The following is a 19,084-nucleotide window of genomic DNA, read 5'->3' as shown; positions in this document are numbered from 1 at the left end:
ATTATTATTATTAAAGACTCTGATCTAATGCAGCAATAAGGTGTCTGTTTCTCTCTCTCAGTCTCTCTGTCTGTCTGTGTGTACATATAAATCTTCTCTAGTCTAAGGCGAGGTATTTAAAAGAGAAGACACCATATAAGAGATTCTATATATATATATTAGTTCGTTCGATAGATAGATAGATAGATAGATAAGTAGATAGGGAGACCTTTGTTATTTATCTATTCATTTCTCTCTCTTTATATATATATATATATCTGTCTCTGTCTATCTGTATAAAGAATAGAAAAAGAGAAGGTGTAGAAAAGATGTCTGAGGGTCCATTGATGACCGACACTAACCCCGGCAGTGAGACTATGGATAATGATAATAACAGCAGTTTCACCGCTACGGAAGATAATAATGATTGTCTCACCGCTGAAAAGGAATTTGTATTTAAAGTCGTCGTTGTCGGTGAATACAGTGTTGGAAAGACCTCTCTTGTGAAGCGACTCTTAACAGTCCCTTTTCCACCCATAAAAACAAATCATAACACTTCTTCTTCTTCTTCTTCTTATTCAGATGTGGAAGAAAACAGAAATGAGAAGTCGATGGATCTTCTCTCTGTTGTGCCTACGGTGGGAACAGACTTTTATTCTCGTTTACTGCGGAATGTACGGCGTGGACAACATGTGCGATTGCAGTTTTGGGACACCGCCGGTTTGGAAAGATATGCCGCTGTGCATGCGACAACTTATCGACATGCCTCTGCGGTGTTGGCGGTATTTGATGTGAGTGAAAGACAGACATTGGAGAAATTAATTTCTATTCATTTAGAGAGAGCGGCGAGTTTTAATGCGGAGTTGGAATTACAACATATTATAGTGGTAGGGAATAAAGTAGATCTTATGCCTACATATGTAAATGATAATGGGAATAATAATCATAATAATAATAATAATAATAATAATAATAAAGAAGAGGAGGAAGAGGAGAATAGAAAGAGAAGTGATGGTGGTGATGTGATAGTAACTCAGCGGGATGTAAAGTCTATGTTATTAAATGTACTGCCGGATGTACACTATTGTGAAGTGAGTGCCCTCACGAATACCGGTGTGAGTGAATTACTGCAGACACTCTGTCAAACTCTTCTCGATAGTTACAGTGAAAATACAACAGGAGAGAAAACTCAAATAGATGAGAAAAATAAAAAAGAAAAAGAAAAAGAAGAGAAAGAAGAAGAAGGAGAAAAGATGAGAAATTCACTTCTCCCAACTGGGCATACAGCTATTGTAAAGAAGGAGACAGCTGTGGAAGAGAAAAAGTCAGAAATATCAAATGAATATTCCCCATGTGAAGGGAATGATGAAATGAATAAATCCAATAATAATAATAATAATAATAATAATAATAATAATATTTTACCCCAACAAGTCTCATCATCAAAAGATACTGTAGAAACTCCCAAACATGTGGATCCATGTGTGACATCTATACTTGTAAACAGCAATAAGCATAAAGTAAATAATAATAATAATAATAATAATAATAATAATAATAATAATAATAATAAACCAAATGGACCTGCAGCTGGAAATAAAGAAATGAACACTTCTCACGATAAAGGTGAATCCCCACAGCGTGATGTGGATAGACACTCTGAGAGTAGTCATGATAGTGCCAGACCACCTAATGTCTCTCACACGGCTATTAATAACAGTCGTTTGGGAGGTCCTTCATTTCTTAGAGAATGGGTGGCATTTAGTGATTCCAATCCAGGGAGTGAGGATAGGGAAGAGAAACGGCAAAATAAAGAGGATAAGAATAGTGAAAACTCAGCAGACTTTGAAAGAAAACTGGATGAGCGATTAAAACGGGCGGAAATAAATGCAAGAAAAACCTTTTCACCTTCACAAGCCTCTTCGGCAGCAAATAAGAAGAATAAAAAGGTAAAGTTATCCGGCTGCTGCTCAGGTGATAAAACAAAAGAAAAGAAATCAAGTGGGTGTAAGTGTTAGTTTAGACCTAATAATATTTACAGATTGGAGTAAGTGAATAGCTATTCTCTGTGATGATGGATCAGAAGTGAATATACTGGTAATAATCTTTATTCTTACAGGGATATATATATATTTATATATATATATATATATATGGTGTCTGTGTATATATGTTTTAGAAATGTTATGAGCATTTTGAATATTTATATTCTTTCGTTTTTTTTTTGTCGTTTCTCTGTTTTTTTTTTCTTATTGAATCGTGATATTTTTATTTCTATTCCAATGTATACGTCCATTTATCTTGATAATGATAATGTGATAGTGTTATTTTTTTTCCTTTTCTTAGTTTTACTACTTGATACTGCTGTTTGTACTCTACACACACATACTATTTGTTTTTTTTTTTTGCTTTCTCATCACAACATGAAAGAGAAAAAAAAAGAAAAAGAAGAAAAAAAACGAAAACATATATATACATAAACATATACGTGTATATATATAATATATATATTTATATATTTACAATAATATTATTATTTATATAAATAACTATTAACACTATGCATCAGGATCAGTACTTTGATGCGAAATGCAGAGACATGAGTTCACTTCATGAGTCTCTTCGCTGCTTTGAAAAGGCCATGCATCGCACGATGGGCGTTATGAATGAACTTCGCGATGCCTTTGAAAGTGTAAGTCTTGCCTTTGATTCCCTCACATCTATGCGATTCTGTAATGAGGAAACAAAAATGATGATGAAACGATTTACAGAAGAGATGCGAAGACTTAAGGATGGAATGTATTTTCTCACTTACAATAAAGCCGTTCATTTAGATGTGGTGGATCCCGTCAATCGTTTACAATCATCCCTTCAGACCGCAGAGAAACGAGCACATGTTTGTAAAAAAGCCCTAGAAAAGTATAATTCTCTTCATCAAGTGGTGGAAAAGAAGGAAGTACAATACTCAAAAAAACAGAAAAGTTTGGATGGAAGTAAAACATATAAAAAACGAGTGGCCTCAAGAGATGCGGCACTAGGAACATATGAAAGGCAAAAGAAAGACTTTGATGCTCATTTTAATTCTCTCATGGATCAGGCCTCTTCGGTTGCGGATACATCTATGCGGCGGTATATTGGACTCAATACGGGTTATCTTCTTGCCGTCATCTCAGCATTGGAAAGAGCAGCACCTAATCAGGAAGAAAGTGCATTACGTCCAGCAAGAGAATCATCCTTAAGGAGTACAAAGTCTCCAGAAGCAAATCCTTCTCTTAATAATAATAATACTCATACTCATAATAATACTAATAATAATAATAATAATAATAATAATAATAATAATAAACCAAATGGACCTGCAGCTGGAAATAAAGAAATGAACACTTCTCACGATAAAGGTGAATCCCCACAGCGTGATGTGGATAGACACTCTGAGAGTAGTCATGATAGTGCCAGACCACCTAATGTCTCTCACACGGCTATTAATAACAGTCGTTTGGGAGGTCCTTCATTTCTTAGAGAATGGGTGGCATTTAGTGATTCCAATCCAGGGAGTGAGGATAGGGAAGAGAAACGGCAAAATAAAGAGGATAAGAATAGTGAAAACTCAGCAGACTTTGAAAGAAAACTGGATGAGCGATTAAAACGGGCGGAAATAAATGCAAGAAAAACCTTTTCACCTTCACAAGCCTCTTCGGCAGCAAATAAGAAGAATAAAAAGGTAAAGTTATCCGGCTGCTGCTCAGGTGATAAAACAAAAGAAAAGAAATCAAGTGGGTGTAAGTGTTAGTTTAGACCTAATAATATTTACAGATTGGAGTAAGTGAATAGCTATTCTCTGTGATGATNTCTCCAGAAGCAAATCCTTCTCTTAATAATAATAATACTCATACTCATAATAATACTAATAATAATAATAATAATAATAATAATAATAATAATAATAATACTACTATAAATAAAAATCGTTATTATGATCCAGTGGCATCCAATACTGGAGTTGGGAAAGAAAATTCAGATGTGAGTATTCCACGAGGAAAATCAGCGAGAGATCCTTCCGTCTGTTTTGAAGCTTCTGCCTCCTGTTCGGCTAAACGATATGGCGATGCCGCCTCTAATGTTGTTTATCCCGAAGATTTTCATTTGGGTGGTGTCTCTTCCAGAAATCATTACGATCTCATACGAAAGGGCGGTACGGAAGAAGATACCACTGGGAGAGATTATAGATTTACACAGACAAATACTTTTCACAACAACACATCAAAGATGACGTCCCCATCGACTAGTGGACCTATTTCTGTATTTAATTCAAATGATTTGGTAAGTGGACGAAATATAAGAGAAAGGACAATGGATGCACCCATGCCGTTTTCCTGGCAGACACAGGAACTTTATGGTTCTTCTCAATTGATAAATAAGAATTAAAAGGAAAAATAAAAATAAAAATAAATAAGAAGAGAAAACTTTGCTATTCAGTTCAGTTTAATTTGCGCTTTCATACCGAAGGATGACTTAATTCTTGGTTTTAATGAATATTTCTCGATTTGTCCTTCCATGGTTTCTTTTTTTTTTGCATTTTTACTTCTTCTTCTTGCTTTTATTGTTTGCTCATTCTTATCCTCCGTTTATTCTGTATTCTACATCTCTTGCACGGAAGTTTCCACGAATTTTTCTGTGAACTATGGGCGTATTTGTGTATTGCTTGAATAGAATAACAGATACTAAGGAAATTGGAAATATATAGAGTCTTTTTTTTGCTTTCTCAACAGTTTATTATTATTATTATTATTATTATTATTATTATTATTATTATTTTCTTAAGTGCTACAGTGAGTTTTTTTTTTTCTCTTACTGTTCATTCCTTTTATACATTTTTTTTTAAATATGTTCGACTTCTTTCTATTGTTTGCTTTCTTGTTATTTTTCTTCGGATATCTTTTTTTTTCTTTTCTTTTCATTACTTTAGAGCGTAGTGTGAGGCATGTTAAGGCATTACTTTACATCTAGTCGACGTTTCGCCCTTCATCGCCCATTGCTTAAATGTACTCCACTGCAGTATTCGCTGTGGTCATGCCGTGTGGAGTCAGCAAAGTATTTTATGAGCACTGGAGGACCAAAGCAAAGTAATATAAATGATGATAAAAAATTTAAACGACTTTTCTCTTGTAGTACCGCTCTTAGAGATGTAATGCTTTCACTACCCTCTCATACTCGTACTTTACTCTCTTTGGAAAATGTGTTACTCACATATCGAACGATGTTGGGAGTTAAACATGCAGATCTATCAAAGAAACCAGATGGAGATGGTTCTAAACAGAATGAAGGTAGTAATAAGAAGAAAAATGATGGTAATAAGGATGATTCAAAATCTTCAGATGATGATGGTAATGAAGAATTTCTCTTAGCACGTGCTTTGCTTTTTGTATTGGTTATGTTTGGAGTATCGTATGTGTTGTATAAGTTATCAAAGCCATTTGGTAAACAAACAGGCTGGGCTTCACTTATTAAACATGCGGATCTTGTTGAGAGTATTCATCTCTATCATAATTATGCTCAAGTTTACTTGGAGGATGCCAAAGTATATCTTGGATTAGTGGATGATCAACATACTCAAGAACGATTGGATCAATTGCGTACCGCACAAATAAAAGCAAAATTAGAAAAAAAAGATTCAGAAGATTCCAACTCTGGAACATTTGAATTAGTAGTAAAAGGTACACCATTAGCAGAAACAGCACTTGTAGGACTTGGTATATTTGCCTGGGTGGTACCATTTGTATTTTTTCCTGTTTTTGTAATGATTCTTTCTAATTCTATTGGAAAATCACTTACAATGACTATGGAGGCAGGAAAAAAATCACAAAAAATTAAAGATATGGTATTTCGCGTGGAGCATACTTCTAATACACGATTTCATGATATTGCTGGTATGAAAGAAGCAAAACATGAAATTACAGAAGTAGTGGATTTTTTGCGCCATCCAGAACGTTATACTTCATTAGGAGCAAAAATTCCAACAGGTGCTCTTTTACTTGGACCTCCTGGAACAGGAAAAACATTATTAGCTAAAGCAGTTGCAGGAGAGAGTGGTGTTGGATTTATTCCTGTATGTGGATCAGATTTTGTTGAACTTTATGTAGGTATGGGTGCATTACGTGTTCGTCAGTTATTTGAGGTGGCTAAAAAACAACGTTGTGTTGTATATATTGATGAAATTGATGCAATTGGTTTAAAGCGAAGTGGAGCAGGTCATGGTGAAAAACAAGAACAGGAACATACTTTAAATGAACTTTTGGCACAATTAGATGGTTTTAGTACAGCAAGTCGTGGTGATGTTATGATTCTTGCTTCAAGTAATGTTCCTCAAGAGCAGTTAGATCCTGCCCTTATTCGTCCTGGAAGATTTGATCGTATTATTCACATTGATGTCCCTGTCCTTTCGGAGCGAGTGGATATTTTTAAGGTCCACCTTAGTGGTTTAAAGCTAGTGGACAAGGAGGATGAAATGAAGGACACCGCCGTCTCTAATGGTGTGACCTCCTCTGAAGAGGCAAAGAAAAAGAAGGAGACAACGACTAACACAGAGAAAGAGACAGAAACCATCCAAGACACTTCCTCAAACCCCACCCATCCCAAGGAGGACCCTAACTCTATCTCTACTACTTCTCCCACTACTACTACTACTACTACGACTACTACGACTCCCAGTAGTGGTGGGGATGTTGTGGGTAGCACGGCGTTGGTGGTGGGCGGTGTGCAGGCGGCGCTGGAGGCGGAGCGGGAGCGGCTGGCGGCGGAGGAGCGGCGGCTCGGCCACGCCTCCTTCGACTTCACCGCCCGACTCGCCCGGCGGGGGGTCCGGGAACGCGCCCTCCTCGAGGCGTACGCCGCCCGCATGGCCGATCTCTGCCCGGGCCTCGTCGGCGCCGACATCGCGAGTGTCTGCAACGAGGCGGCCATTCTCGCCGCGCGGGAGGCCGCCACTCACGTTGACGTTCGACATCTCGAGCGCTCCGTCGATCGCGTCCTCGCCGGCGTTGAGCACCGCAGCCGCATCTTGACGCCTTTCGAGCGCCGCGTCGTTGCCCACCACGAGGCTGGACACGCCGTCGCTGGATGGTTTCTACACCGTGCTGATCCGCTTATGAAGGTCTCCATCGTCCCAAGAGGGGGGTCCGCATTGGGGTACGCGCAGTACCTGCCAAGTGAGAATTCTATGCGCACTGCAGTGGAAGTGCGTGACTCTATTTGCGTCACATTAGGCGGTCGTGTCGCAGAGAAGATTTTCTTTAATCACCTCTCCACTGGGGCTAGTGATGATCTACGTAAGGTGACACAGATGGCATACATGTACGTTAGTGCCTTTGAGTCGAGGGCAGTCTTTGATGCACCAGGGAGTGCCTCAACACGCATTGTGAAACCTTTTGGACCTAAACTAGCAAATTTAATGGATGAGGAGGCAAAGAAACTGGTAGATGAATTGTATGATACCACCTACAAACTCTTAATGTCAAAAAAAGAAGATATGGCAATACTGGCAAAACACTTGCTAGAAAAGGAGGTGTTGACATATGATGATGTGGTAAGGTATCTTGGGAGGCGCACTACGAGACCCTCTGACCGAAAAAAGCGTACGTAGAAATAAAAATGAAATAATAATAATAATAATAAAAACCATTATTTTTTCTTGGTATTTGGTTTCTCTTCGTCTAGTATTACTACGGTCAGCGAAGAGAGATTTTGTATCTATATCAAATACAAAGAAATAATTAACTAGAGGTCTCCTAAATGAGGAAGCGAAATAATAAATAAGAAAAACAAATAAGAGAGAATTCGTTTCTTTTTCTTGATGAGATCTCATTTTACTTCACATTACGAGATATTTAAATTAAGAGTAGTAAATTACCTTTTTTTTTGAATTTAGCGTATTAAGCGCTGCTTATATTGTGTAGTATTCATTTCTTTTATCATTGGCTTTTAAAGTGTTTTTTTTTTTGTTTTTTTCTTTTTGCTGACTGGGGGGTCAAAAAGGTCCTATCTATTTTTCTTATCCATCTTTTCTTTCTTGTTATTTTAAAAAAAAGAAAAAGAAAACCTTCCGTGTAGATTTAAAATGTCTAGTCCTTCTTCTATAATTAAAATTCGTATTCTTAATCTTGATGTTCTTTCAGAAGATGCTGGGGATTTTAAGCGTGCTGGTCTTTACGTTGTGGCACGCGTAGGCTCTACTGTCCAACGAACTGACGTTCTTGGCGATAGTGATGATATGACATGGAACGAGTTATTTGTATTTCACCTCGACAACACACCGACTGCACTTATTCCTTCCGCTCCTCATCCTCATCCTCATCCTCATTCTTCGCTGCCTACGCCTTCCTCACCACCAGGGCTTTCTCCTCATATTTCTGCGGTGACTCCTGCCCCAGTGATAGAAAGTGGGCCTATTTCAAGTTTTCCCCAGTATTCCAGTGGACTGGGAGAACATTTTACAACAGACTTACCTCATCTACGGCAGCAGAAGCAGCAGCAACTCGAGAGTGAGAGCCATTTGGGCTCACGTGGACTCCCATGGATGGTGCCACCGTACAGAATTCCCACAGTTATGTTGGAACTGTGGCGTAATACCTTTAGTTCTGATGACTGCCTCGCCAAATATCAGTTCTGTATTCCACTTGAAGGGAAAGGTGAAGTTTTAGACCGTGTTGTTCGTTTAACTAGTGCATCGTCATACTCTGTGCAATTTGCCTTGCGTGTGCGTGTGGGTCTTGTTCAGCATAATTCTTTTGCCATGGGTTCCAACTCTATATTACCAAATAGGCCGGTTCCCATGGCAACACCTGTTTTTTGGAGACCATAAGAATACTCTCACAATTCCTTTTTAATACTACTACTACTACCACTACTATTATTACTACTATTTCTTAGATTCGTTGTGGAATGAAAATACATATACAATGATACCATTTTTATTATTTTTATTTTTAGGTTTTAGTTTTTATTATCTGCAACATTGTTTTCTAATAATTTACTATTTACTCTGTATTTTATTCTTTTATCCTTCTCTCTTTCTCTTTCTCTTTCTCTATGATCTGTAGTTCGTACTATTTCTTCAAAGTAATGGGAAAGCTTCAGGTATGTATTTGTGGTGCGCGTAATCTACACGACAGTCAAGTTATAAGCTTACCAGATCCTTACTGTCGTGTCCGTCTTGGCGATAAATCATACAAGACGAAGGTCATTGACAATACTCTTAATCCTGTATGGAATGAGACGTTTCGTTTCCAGGTGGCAGATGAGAACACTGTACAGGTATGTATTGAATTATGGAACAAAAATGTCATTGTGGATGACATCATGGGAAGCTACAATCTCTCACTGTCTAACCTAACGAGGGGAGTGGTACAGGATGCGTGGTATATGTTGGCTCATTCAAAAACTAATGCTGAATTGCATCTTCGTGTGTTAGCATGCGACTTTGGGAAAGATCCATTACCAAGTGATATGTGGAAAGTAACAACTGATATTAATAATGATCCCGCACTAAAACCAGGTGCTAAACCGCCTACTGGAGGGGCTCCTGCTACTATTTCAAGCAATCCAAACAATACACCCATGAATCCTAATGTAGGACCAGCAATTGCACAAGGTATTCCAGTACAGTACCCACCACAACCACAACCGCAGGGATATTATCAACCATCACCACCTCCACAACCGCAGGGATATTATCAACCATCACCACCTCCACAACCGCAGGGATATTATCAACCATCACCACCTCCACAACCGCAGGGGTATTATCAACCACCACCACCACAACCGCAGGGGTATTATCAACAACCTCCTCCACAACCACAGGGATATTATCAACCATCACCACCTCCACAACCGCAGGGATATTATCAACCACAACCACAGGGATATTATCAGCCACCACCGCCACCACCTCAGGCTCCGTATCCGGGGCCACCACCCCCAAATATGGGCTATGGATTGAGAGCCACGGATCCAAACTTTCGTTATTAAAAACCAAAGCGTCTGTTTATTGGGTTTTCAACTCTATTTTTACAAGGCAAACAATAAAAAATACGTGTCTCTCTATGTTTAGATTGAAAGACTATTATGTTATTTTTCAACGCCAACTCTGCTTTTTCAGTAGCAGGGATCTTATATCATGAGATTTACAATTTGAGAAATCGTTGTTGTATCTTTTCGCTCATTTTGCTCTTTATGTTTACTATCTTTAGGGATGCGTGTATGTGACTCTGTGTCTTTCGACCCCGTTATCTTTGCGATGTCTGGAATCCATATTGAAAGTAAGGTGAAGGGAAGGACTACTAATGTCACGTGTTTATCAAGATTTTTATTGGTTTTTCTTCCACCTTTTAAATTAAAGAATGCTGTTATATTTGTTTTTATATCTATTCTTTTATTCTTTTTGCAACACATTTTCTCTTTTTTTTCTTTTTTTTTCGTTTTTTTTCTCTTCCCACAGTACAAGGGGATTTTTCTGTACCTACTTTTATTAAATATTCCTCGCGATACCCCAAAATGAGTGAGTCTGGTTCAATCATGTTTTTTGAGCAGAGTGACCACGGGTCTGCGAAGAGTGCCGTGCCACCTAGTTCTCACTCTCATAAAGAGGCTATGAAGACTAGCAAACCTGTTCTTAATAGACCACCACTACATCAATCAACCAGACGAGATATGCAACATCCAGCGGTACCATCACCAAAGCGTCATCGATCCAATGGAACCTCTAATGTTGTTGCAGCAGAGCACGATGATGCTGCTTCAGATTACAGTGAGAGTATTCAATTTCACACAGAGGGTGCCTCCCGTAATTTGTCTCTTGCAAGTATGCCTGCACTTCCACCTGTTAAATATCCACCTTTGAATACTGTTCAAAATGAATCCAAACGAGACTCATGTGATTCGAGTCGTAGACAATCGGATTACCCGAAAATTGAAGGAGCTGATGAATCCATTAACTTTCATGTGGAGGGTGCTAATAGTTCACAACAGCAGGATGTAATGGAACAGGCTGGAATCTCCCGAAATGATAGCATCATGTTTCATGTTGTAGATGACCCATTAAGTGAAGATCCTGCCAATAAGGTTTCAACAAAAGAGGATAAACCTTTTGCTACCCCTAAAGATACCTATGGTCATCATGTTGATAGTAGTGCCTCTACTATTGTTTTTGAAACTGTTGAAAAAAGTGAAGCAAGAGAAGAAGAAGAAGAAGAAAAAAAAGGGGAAGCACCAGTAGTTTCGGACGCAGCTAAACTAGACTCTGTACCGCATACATCTACTCAAGCTCCAGTAGCTAACCCACCACTGTCATCATCAGTAACAGGAGTATCAATGAAGGATAAAATGGAGAAAAGACCATCTTCAAGAAGAAAAACTCTTCCTCCACCTAAAGCTCAAGGTTTATCAAGTACAGGAGAAAAAAATGAATTGGTTAAAGCTACTTCTATGCCTGTTCTTATTGGATCATCTAAGGGAAAGAATATTCCTTCCAGTGGTACTCAATCCGCTACAGAAAGAAATGAGACAATACCTACTACTCCTCCTTCTTCAAAAGGAAAGGTAAAATCAAATTCTGTTAAGACCAAAGGGAAAAGTGAAGAGACTCTACAAGCCAATGCAAAAGTGGAGACAAAAACTCATTTTCATGTAACAGTTCCCCCAAGCGTTTCTTCTGATGGCGTTAAACCTCCAGTACGAAAGAGTTCTATTGGGAACGGTAAGGAGGAACAAAAAAAATTACAACCTGAAACAAAGGATGAAATGGAATCTTCTTTTCATTCAGGTGAATCTTCTCCCCATGCTGCGGGAGTAGCACCCGTACCATACCCAAGCACTATGAATGGTCCATCAGTACCCTCACTTTTTTCGTTAGAAGATGGAATTATTCAAGCAAAGATGTACACAGAACATTGGAGAATGTTTAACGATATTCAACGAGAGGAAATTGCGGCTCTCGTCCGTCGTATAATAGAAGCACGTAAAGCGGATACCATTCCTGAAGTCATGGAAGGTGTGAATAGACGTCAAGCAACAGAAGCTTCTACACTTAGTGGATTTGTGGATATATTTAATAGAAAAGGAACTCCGCAAGATAACAATAATAGAATGAGTTCAACACGTAATGATATTCCAATGCCTTCTAGTAGGGATGTATATCCACATAAAATGCGACCACAACCAGTTTTGCGTACCTCTTCTTCACAGAACCTTTCATCACCGACGCACATTATGCGTGAGAAAAAAAAACGTTCAATTTCTTTAAAAAAGGACATGCAAGCCTCTAGAAGGAATAATGTAGATAAAGGGGTATTCTCTTTTGGTGATAAATCTTCTCAGTGGAATACTGCTGCTGCAAAGATGGCTCAATCCCTAAGTATAGTCTGGCCTCCTAAATCTAAAGATGCACTCTTTTTCATTACAGGTTCGCGTTTAACGCAGCAACAGTGTGAGGAGTTTTACGAAGCTGTAATACTTCAAGCATCATCTTCTGAAAGAGTCCATGCGGAAGTAGAAAGAGCGACAAAAGAAGTAGATGCAATAGAAGAGAAGAAGAAACGTAATCCTATGAGAAAGAAACCAGTACCTACACGTACAACAATCTTACGAAAAGCATTTAATTTAATAGATGTGGATCAGAAGGGGGTTATTTTGGCTACTGATATTCCAGCTATGAGGCGACTTCTTGAGGGAGAACGTCAGCGAATTGAGGAAATTGCAAATGGTGGAGAAGCATCCAAAACTGTACTTGGACGTGCGAGGAATGAACAAAGAATATTAAAGGGTAATATAGATGCGAGAAGACCCTTAGAGAGAATTAAGGAAGATGCTGCCTTTTCATCTTCTTCATCATCTTCTTCTTCTACAGCTGCTATTGTTTCAGAATCTTTATTGTATGCATTTGTATTAGATGTTATTTTACCTCTTCTCACTGCCTCTGGTTTCTTAGAATTTGATTTTACAACATTAGGACTTCTTGTGTTTGGTTCTGTGAGCTTAGGTGGTATAAATACAAATCCTGAACTCATTAAATGGCGTGAGGCGGCGTTAAAATTCTTTGAGGCTTTGGCATAGTGTTTGTTTTTCTTCTTTTTTTATTTTATTACACTGTGCTACTGTACCTTTTTTTTTCTCTTGTTTATTTGTACCTATGTATTAACGGAATCATTTTTGTATTTTATGATTATTATTATTATGATTTAGCATTTAACATTCTTCCATTATTATGGTTTCTTTTTTTTTTACTTTGTGAGTCCGAGTATTTTTTTAACGATATATATTATCGTTTTCATTTTAAATTTCGTATCTAATGTAATTAGTCTCTTTTTTTTCTGATATATATATTTTTTTTCCCTGTTTTTTCTTCTCTTTCTCTATTTTTTATTTTCTTAATGCTTATGTGTTTATACATGGCTGACAATTTCTATGTATGTTTGAATTGTTTATTGACAGCAAAAAATAGTTGCGGAGGTACGAAGAAGAGGAAGAAGAAGATAGCATAGAAACCAATTAAAGAAACCGTAGGAAGAGTAATACACACACATACATACATATATATATATACATATATACATACTTCTTTTTCTTTTCTCTGAGAGAAAAGAGAGTATTGATTTGTTTACGGCTTATGGAGTCTCCGTGTTCATCCATTGTAAGTGCTCAAGAATACGAGGAGGAATTGCGTTCATCCCCAACTGAAATTTGGCCTCACACAACAGCCAGACATATATTAGAGCAATCCAACTCTCCTCGCACACCATTGAAGTCTAAGACTTTCTTTCAACAACAACAACAACAACAAGAAAAAGAAGAAGAAGAGATATCCAAACAATACTATTATGAAGATCATTCGGAATCTCTAGAGAATACTCCTCAATGTAAGAGAAACCATTTTAACTCATTACATCTATATAAAACTGAAAAACACTCTCTCTTGCCTACTTTTCAACGTGGTGATGTTAATGATGCTGTTGGTGTTTCTGTACGTTTGGAAACGGAATTTATTGATGCGACTCATGGGCCAGAGTCTAGTATGAGTATATTTAATACTATTCACACCACACCAGATGGTCCTATGCATCTTTCACCATTAAAATCACGTTGTATATATAGTAGTAACAGTAGAAGTGAAATTCATGGAATGAATGCGGTAGAGTCTACATGTGTGTTTATAGATTCCACACCACTTCCCTTTTCTCCACACACACCACCTGATAATATTATTCCATGCTCCGCCGCACAAACGCCACACAGCACACATGTACCATTAACACCACATAAATCTGCACGTCGACCATCCACGCGATTATTAACACCATCTGTGCATAGACGCGGTACTCCATCTGTGAGTGTTGGTGGGGCTTCACCAGGCCCCGCATCTGGAATGTTGAGAAGTGGAAGTCATGTAGATATTCTTGCACCTAATAGAAATCCATGTTCACCTTATCGGGATTATGCAGGTACGTGGGGACTCACACCACCATTGAAGTTAGTGGATACCATTGGAATGAATACAGCAACTGCCTTACTTGCGGATAGTGTTAATAGAAGTAATAGTAATAGTAGTAGTAGTGGTGGTAATGGTGGTAATGTTAATCGTCAATGCTCTGGTGTTTCCTCAATGAATATAAATGAAGGAATGGAGTACTGTACACCACAGCGTGCGGAAGCCTGTATTGTATTGTTTGCCCAAACCGTTCCAACATCTAATGTACCATCTTCACAAGTATGTGCTTCTACATATTCTTATTCTAAAAAGAAGGGTCAAGATAATATGAGTTACTCCTTTAATGATATTTCTCATGATATTGAGAATACCTCCGCTATGACTGCAGAAGTAGAAATATCTGTTCAAACTGGTAATACTTGTGAAGAAGGAAACGAAGAAGAAGAAGAAGAAAAGGTTGGTAGCTGTAAGAATACTCCACATATGACTTCTCATTTTGGTGGAATACAACAATCAAGTAATTATGTTTGTAATAATCAAAGCCATTCATTGGAAAGTAATAATGTCTCATTACAAACGGAGTTTGGGGACTGCGATGCACCATTACATTTCTCAACAGAGGATGTTTCCTTTACGGGTTCATCACCGCGATATATTAGATCCACATGCAGTTTTACTGGACTAGAAGTTTCTCGAGCGTTGGGTGAAGAATCCCCTAGAGCTGGATTAAGTATTTTGAATTCCGTGCCTAGATGGAGTTCAGGCTCTGGTTTACGTGATGGAAAAAGTGGTTTGCCAGTGAATGATCATACAGAACGTACATCTGTATTTTTTACAGATATGCCGAATGGAGATTCACAGATAGATCATAATATAAATGCTCTCAGTTTCTTAGCAGACGAAGAACAACAACAACAACAACAACAACAAGAAGAACAATCACAACAACAAGAGCCATTGAATGGTACACTTTCTACGAGATATACAGAAAGTAATGATGGATATATAATAACACATGCTGAACATGAAAATGAAGAGGAGGAAAATGATTATCATTCATTGGTATCTATTATAGATGATGATGATGATGAGTTTGAACCTGGAGATCGTTTTCGACATCATCATCGTTATCAATTTCTTCATTGGATACCATGGAGAAAAATGTATTCTTTTATTCCTATTCATTTGGATCGCAATGGAGTTGTTTGGCTTGCGACCCATCGCATAGATGGTCTTCCTTATGCTGTAAAGGAAATACCTTTTACAGATAAGGATTCTTTTCAAACAGAGTTGGAGTGTTTAACACTTGGAAATGCTCCTATTTCACCATTACAACAACAAGCCGCAGATCATATTGTTCGATATTATACCGTATCTCCTTATAGTGTTGTAAATGGAGGATCTAATAATAATGATAATGTGATGTTTTTATTACAGATAGAGTATTTTCCTCTTGGGAATGTAATGGAATGGGCATTAGATCCAAATGAAATTCAACGTGGTATTCCTTACACTGTACCAACAAATGATGTTTGGTTTCTTATTTTACAACAGGGTTTATTAGCATTAGATGCCCTTCATAGTGTTCATATCATTCATGGAAATCCACTTCCCTTTAATTTATTTATACATTCTCAGAGACATTATAAACTTGGTAACTTTGGAAGTGCTGTAAAGTTACCAAATGAATATCCTGTAGGTACACCAGATATATTTTTACCATCTATTATGGAGAATAAAGAGAACTTCACTCCCTATGAAATGGATATCTTTGTATTTGCAAAGGGTATACTACATCTTCTTACACAGTGTATATTGAAACGTAAAGAGAACAGCAAGAAAACAGATACACATACGAGTGATATGTTAAATCATGAATATAATTCTTCTTCTACTACTAATACTATTAATACTATTAATACTACAACGATTGATATTCTTAATGAAGTTTCATTTCAAGAATATCGAGCAAATGGGTTTCATGATATTTCTGATAATATATGGAATATTTTGCAGGCTGCACTTCACAGGACATCTATTCAAGTTTTACTTAAAATGTTAAATACCCCATCACGTCTATTGTGGGGTGTTATCTCTTTATTGGACACAGAGGAACTTCGACTACGGCAGCGGAAACATCAACTCCTTAAAGAAATACAAAAACGAAAAGAAAATAAACATCACGATAATAGAAATATATCAAACTCTCCAAAGAATGGCTTTGTTGATCCTTATCATCATACTCACCATCCTCATCATCATTATTATATGGATCCTATTTCTTTTTCCTCTTTACGTCATCCACGACATATTTCTCCTTCTTCATCGGAGAAGCATAGACATTTATCTAAACTGCAGGATCCGCAAACTTCATTCCCTTTACCCTCCGTCGTGTCGTTTCCTCTTCTTGGCCCTTCTCTTGCATCTCGACGTATGTTTACAGGAGGAGGACCTTCTGTTGTTAATAATAATAATAATAATAATAATAATAATAATAATAATAATAATAATAATAATAATAGCAGTGAAACTGTGCCGTGGACAACGGTAGTGCCAAGTTCACCATTTCAGTCAAAGTTAGAGAGGAATCTTTTTACAACCCATCCACATTCCAATACTCTCAACAGTGAATATAATGCCTCACCGCTTTCCTTGGCACATGATCTCTCTTATCAAAGCCATTTACACTCATCCTTTTCCTGTTCACGTCATTCTAATGGTGTTAAGAAAAGTAAACGAAGTGTACGACGTCTTTTTGATGGGGATGGGGATTCTGTTTCTCTACCTGGTTCTTTGGGAATGCGATCTGTATCCCGCAGGCGGACACGTGATGAGATGTTTACATCTTCTTCTCATAATAATAATAATAATAATAATAATAATAATAATGCTTATAATAAAGTATTGGATGAAAGTCTTGGATGGACATTACGGTATGTGATCTCGGTAATGCATTGGCCCTCTACACCAACTGTTGATATCTTACGTGAGAAGGAAATCTCTTCTTCTTCTACACCGATCTTATCATCATCATCAGCTGCTGCTGCTGCTGCTCCTTTGCCTCCCATAAGACCTCTCACATCGTGGGAATAAATGATGTTTGAGGAGAGGGGTGGGGGTTTTTCTTTTTACATAGAACGTTATTCCTGTACCATTTTTTTTTCTTCTTTTTTTTTCCTTTTTCATTTAATAGGCTTATATATATATATAGCTTTTTTTTTTTTGCTCCTCTTTAACTTTGTACTCCTTTGATTGTTTTTTTTTTGTTTTTGTTTTGCTGTCATTCTTTTATTTCGCCCCTTGCGGTTGACAGAGTGAAATACATTGACTTTCTAACATATTACGTATGTTTTTATTTCTCATAATATATATATATTTATGTTTGTAAAGGGAAACAGAGAGAGAGAGAGAGGTGGTGGAATGGAGATAGAATGTTTTTTGTATATTTGTACTTGTTCATACACTTTTTATTTCTATTTTTCCCTTTTCTTTCTTTTTCTTTTGTTTCTTCTCTACAAATATGTTATTCATTCTCATAGTTTTTTTTTTCTAGCAAGGAATCCTCGATCTTTTCTTTGCTAATTCTATCCTTATTATTATTATTATTATTACTATTATCTTATTGGATATAATTTTTTGTATGTATAGATGCCGTTCCGCGTTAAAATTATTAGAACTTGATGTAAACTATCATCTCTTTACATCTGATGTTCACACTGTAGTAGATCTCGCCGCAGCTCCCGGGGGATTTTCTCAAGTGGCCCTTCAACAAATGCGATCGGCGTTGTCTAAATCTTCTATGGACTTTTTCTCTTATTTTTCTTCTTCTCCTCCTGTTGCGATTGCGTTTGATCAACGTTTGATTACACCGATGGATGGTCTCTTCTCTATTCAGTGTGATATCAATGATCACAGACGTGTGATGGGATACACAAAGAAGATACTTCAACAACTACAAGAAGAAGAAAAAGAAAAAGAAGAAGAAGATACTACCCGAAGGAATAATAATAATAATAATAATAATAATAATAATAATAATAATAATAGTAGAAAGTGTAGATTTGTGCAGGTGGTACTTCATGATGGTGTCTCTGTTGTAAAGACACACTCTTCACTTTCGGTAACGTATGGACAAAATCAAATGGCTTTGGGAGCCTTACGACTGGCGTGTTCTCTCTTCTTTTCACAAACACAATCCACACACCAACAACTAATAAAAAGAAGAAAAAAAGAAGATATTCAACGTGAAATATGGAAAGAGTCTCATCTATTTACATTTGTCACCAAGGCAATGCATTCTACACATTTTAATCATATATTAGAAGCTACAAAAAAATACTTTAGTTCTGTAAATGTTCACAAACCATTAGAATGTAAACCGGAGAGTCAAGAAACATACATTGTGGCTCGTGGTTTCTTATCACAGCAGTGGTGGAGAGAAGAGAAAAAAGGAAAAGGCATTCATCCACAGTTAAGTCTACCTCCACACCGTGAAGATGTACTTCATGGACGTCAAGTGTTGTGGAGTTGTTGGGGTTGTCGTGAAACTCGTATGGGAACTACACCGTGTATACGCTGTGGGGCTCTGTAATGACGATTGTTAAATTATATATATATATATATATA

At 37.4% G+C, this 19,084-nt stretch overlaps 9 protein-coding genes across 9 annotated transcripts; all 9 read left to right on the top strand.

Annotated features, from left to right (window-relative positions):
• Positions 1 to 308: 308 nt before the first annotated feature.
• On the top strand, positions 309 to 1,997 carry TM35_000411840 (putative small GTP-binding rab protein; the record flags this gene model as incomplete). The annotated part of the gene is made up of 1 exon (XM_029029892.1): positions 309 to 1,997. The coding sequence occupies one exon, from the start codon at positions 309 to 311 to the stop codon at positions 1,995 to 1,997; it is 1,689 nt and encodes a 562-aa protein (XP_028878880.1).
• Positions 1,998 to 2,539: 542 nt separating this feature from the next.
• TM35_000411830 (uncharacterized protein) lies at positions 2,540 to 3,769 on the top strand (the record flags this gene model as incomplete). The annotated part of the gene is made up of 1 exon (XM_029029891.1): positions 2,540 to 3,769. The coding sequence occupies one exon, from the start codon at positions 2,540 to 2,542 to the stop codon at positions 3,767 to 3,769; it is 1,230 nt and encodes a 409-aa protein (XP_028878879.1).
• A 53-nt stretch (positions 3,770 to 3,822) lies between these two features.
• Positions 3,823 to 4,404, top strand: TM35_000411820 (uncharacterized protein; the record flags this gene model as incomplete). Its single annotated transcript, XM_029029890.1, has 1 exon — positions 3,823 to 4,404. The coding sequence occupies one exon, from the start codon at positions 3,823 to 3,825 to the stop codon at positions 4,402 to 4,404; it is 582 nt and encodes a 193-aa protein (XP_028878878.1).
• A 556-nt stretch (positions 4,405 to 4,960) lies between these two features.
• TM35_000411810 (putative ATP-dependent zinc metallopeptidase, putative,metallo-peptidase, clan MA(E), family M41) lies at positions 4,961 to 7,618 on the top strand (the record flags this gene model as incomplete). The annotated part of the gene is made up of 1 exon (XM_029029889.1): positions 4,961 to 7,618. One exon carries the CDS (start codon positions 4,961 to 4,963, stop codon positions 7,616 to 7,618), a length of 2,658 nt encoding a protein of 885 aa, XP_028878877.1.
• A 474-nt stretch (positions 7,619 to 8,092) lies between these two features.
• TM35_000411800 (uncharacterized protein) lies at positions 8,093 to 8,836 on the top strand (the record flags this gene model as incomplete). The annotated part of the gene is made up of 1 exon (XM_029029888.1): positions 8,093 to 8,836. One exon carries the CDS (start codon positions 8,093 to 8,095, stop codon positions 8,834 to 8,836), a length of 744 nt encoding a protein of 247 aa, XP_028878876.1.
• Positions 8,837 to 9,096: 260 nt separating this feature from the next.
• TM35_000411790 (c2 domain protein) lies at positions 9,097 to 10,005 on the top strand (the record flags this gene model as incomplete). Its single annotated transcript, XM_029029887.1, has 1 exon — positions 9,097 to 10,005. One exon carries the CDS (start codon positions 9,097 to 9,099, stop codon positions 10,003 to 10,005), a length of 909 nt encoding a protein of 302 aa, XP_028878875.1.
• Positions 10,006 to 10,530: 525 nt separating this feature from the next.
• Positions 10,531 to 13,086, top strand: TM35_000411780 (uncharacterized protein; the record flags this gene model as incomplete). Its single annotated transcript, XM_029029886.1, has 1 exon — positions 10,531 to 13,086. One exon carries the CDS (start codon positions 10,531 to 10,533, stop codon positions 13,084 to 13,086), a length of 2,556 nt encoding a protein of 851 aa, XP_028878874.1.
• Positions 13,087 to 13,639: 553 nt separating this feature from the next.
• On the top strand, positions 13,640 to 17,551 carry TM35_000411770 (uncharacterized protein; the record flags this gene model as incomplete). Its single annotated transcript, XM_029029885.1, has 1 exon — positions 13,640 to 17,551. One exon carries the CDS (start codon positions 13,640 to 13,642, stop codon positions 17,549 to 17,551), a length of 3,912 nt encoding a protein of 1,303 aa, XP_028878873.1.
• A 547-nt stretch (positions 17,552 to 18,098) lies between these two features.
• TM35_000411760 (putative FtsJ cell division protein) lies at positions 18,099 to 19,049 on the top strand (the record flags this gene model as incomplete). Its single annotated transcript, XM_029029884.1, has 1 exon — positions 18,099 to 19,049. One exon carries the CDS (start codon positions 18,099 to 18,101, stop codon positions 19,047 to 19,049), a length of 951 nt encoding a protein of 316 aa, XP_028878872.1.
• Positions 19,050 to 19,084: the final 35 nt, after the last annotated feature.

Source organism: Trypanosoma theileri, assembly GCF_002087225.1.
Source record: "Trypanosoma theileri isolate Edinburgh chromosome Unknown TM35_Tth_41_V1, whole genome shotgun sequence".
NCBI classification, from domain to species: Eukaryota; Euglenozoa; class Kinetoplastea; order Trypanosomatida; family Trypanosomatidae; genus Trypanosoma; species Trypanosoma theileri.
This window is presented reverse-complemented; position numbering and strand designations above follow the sequence as displayed.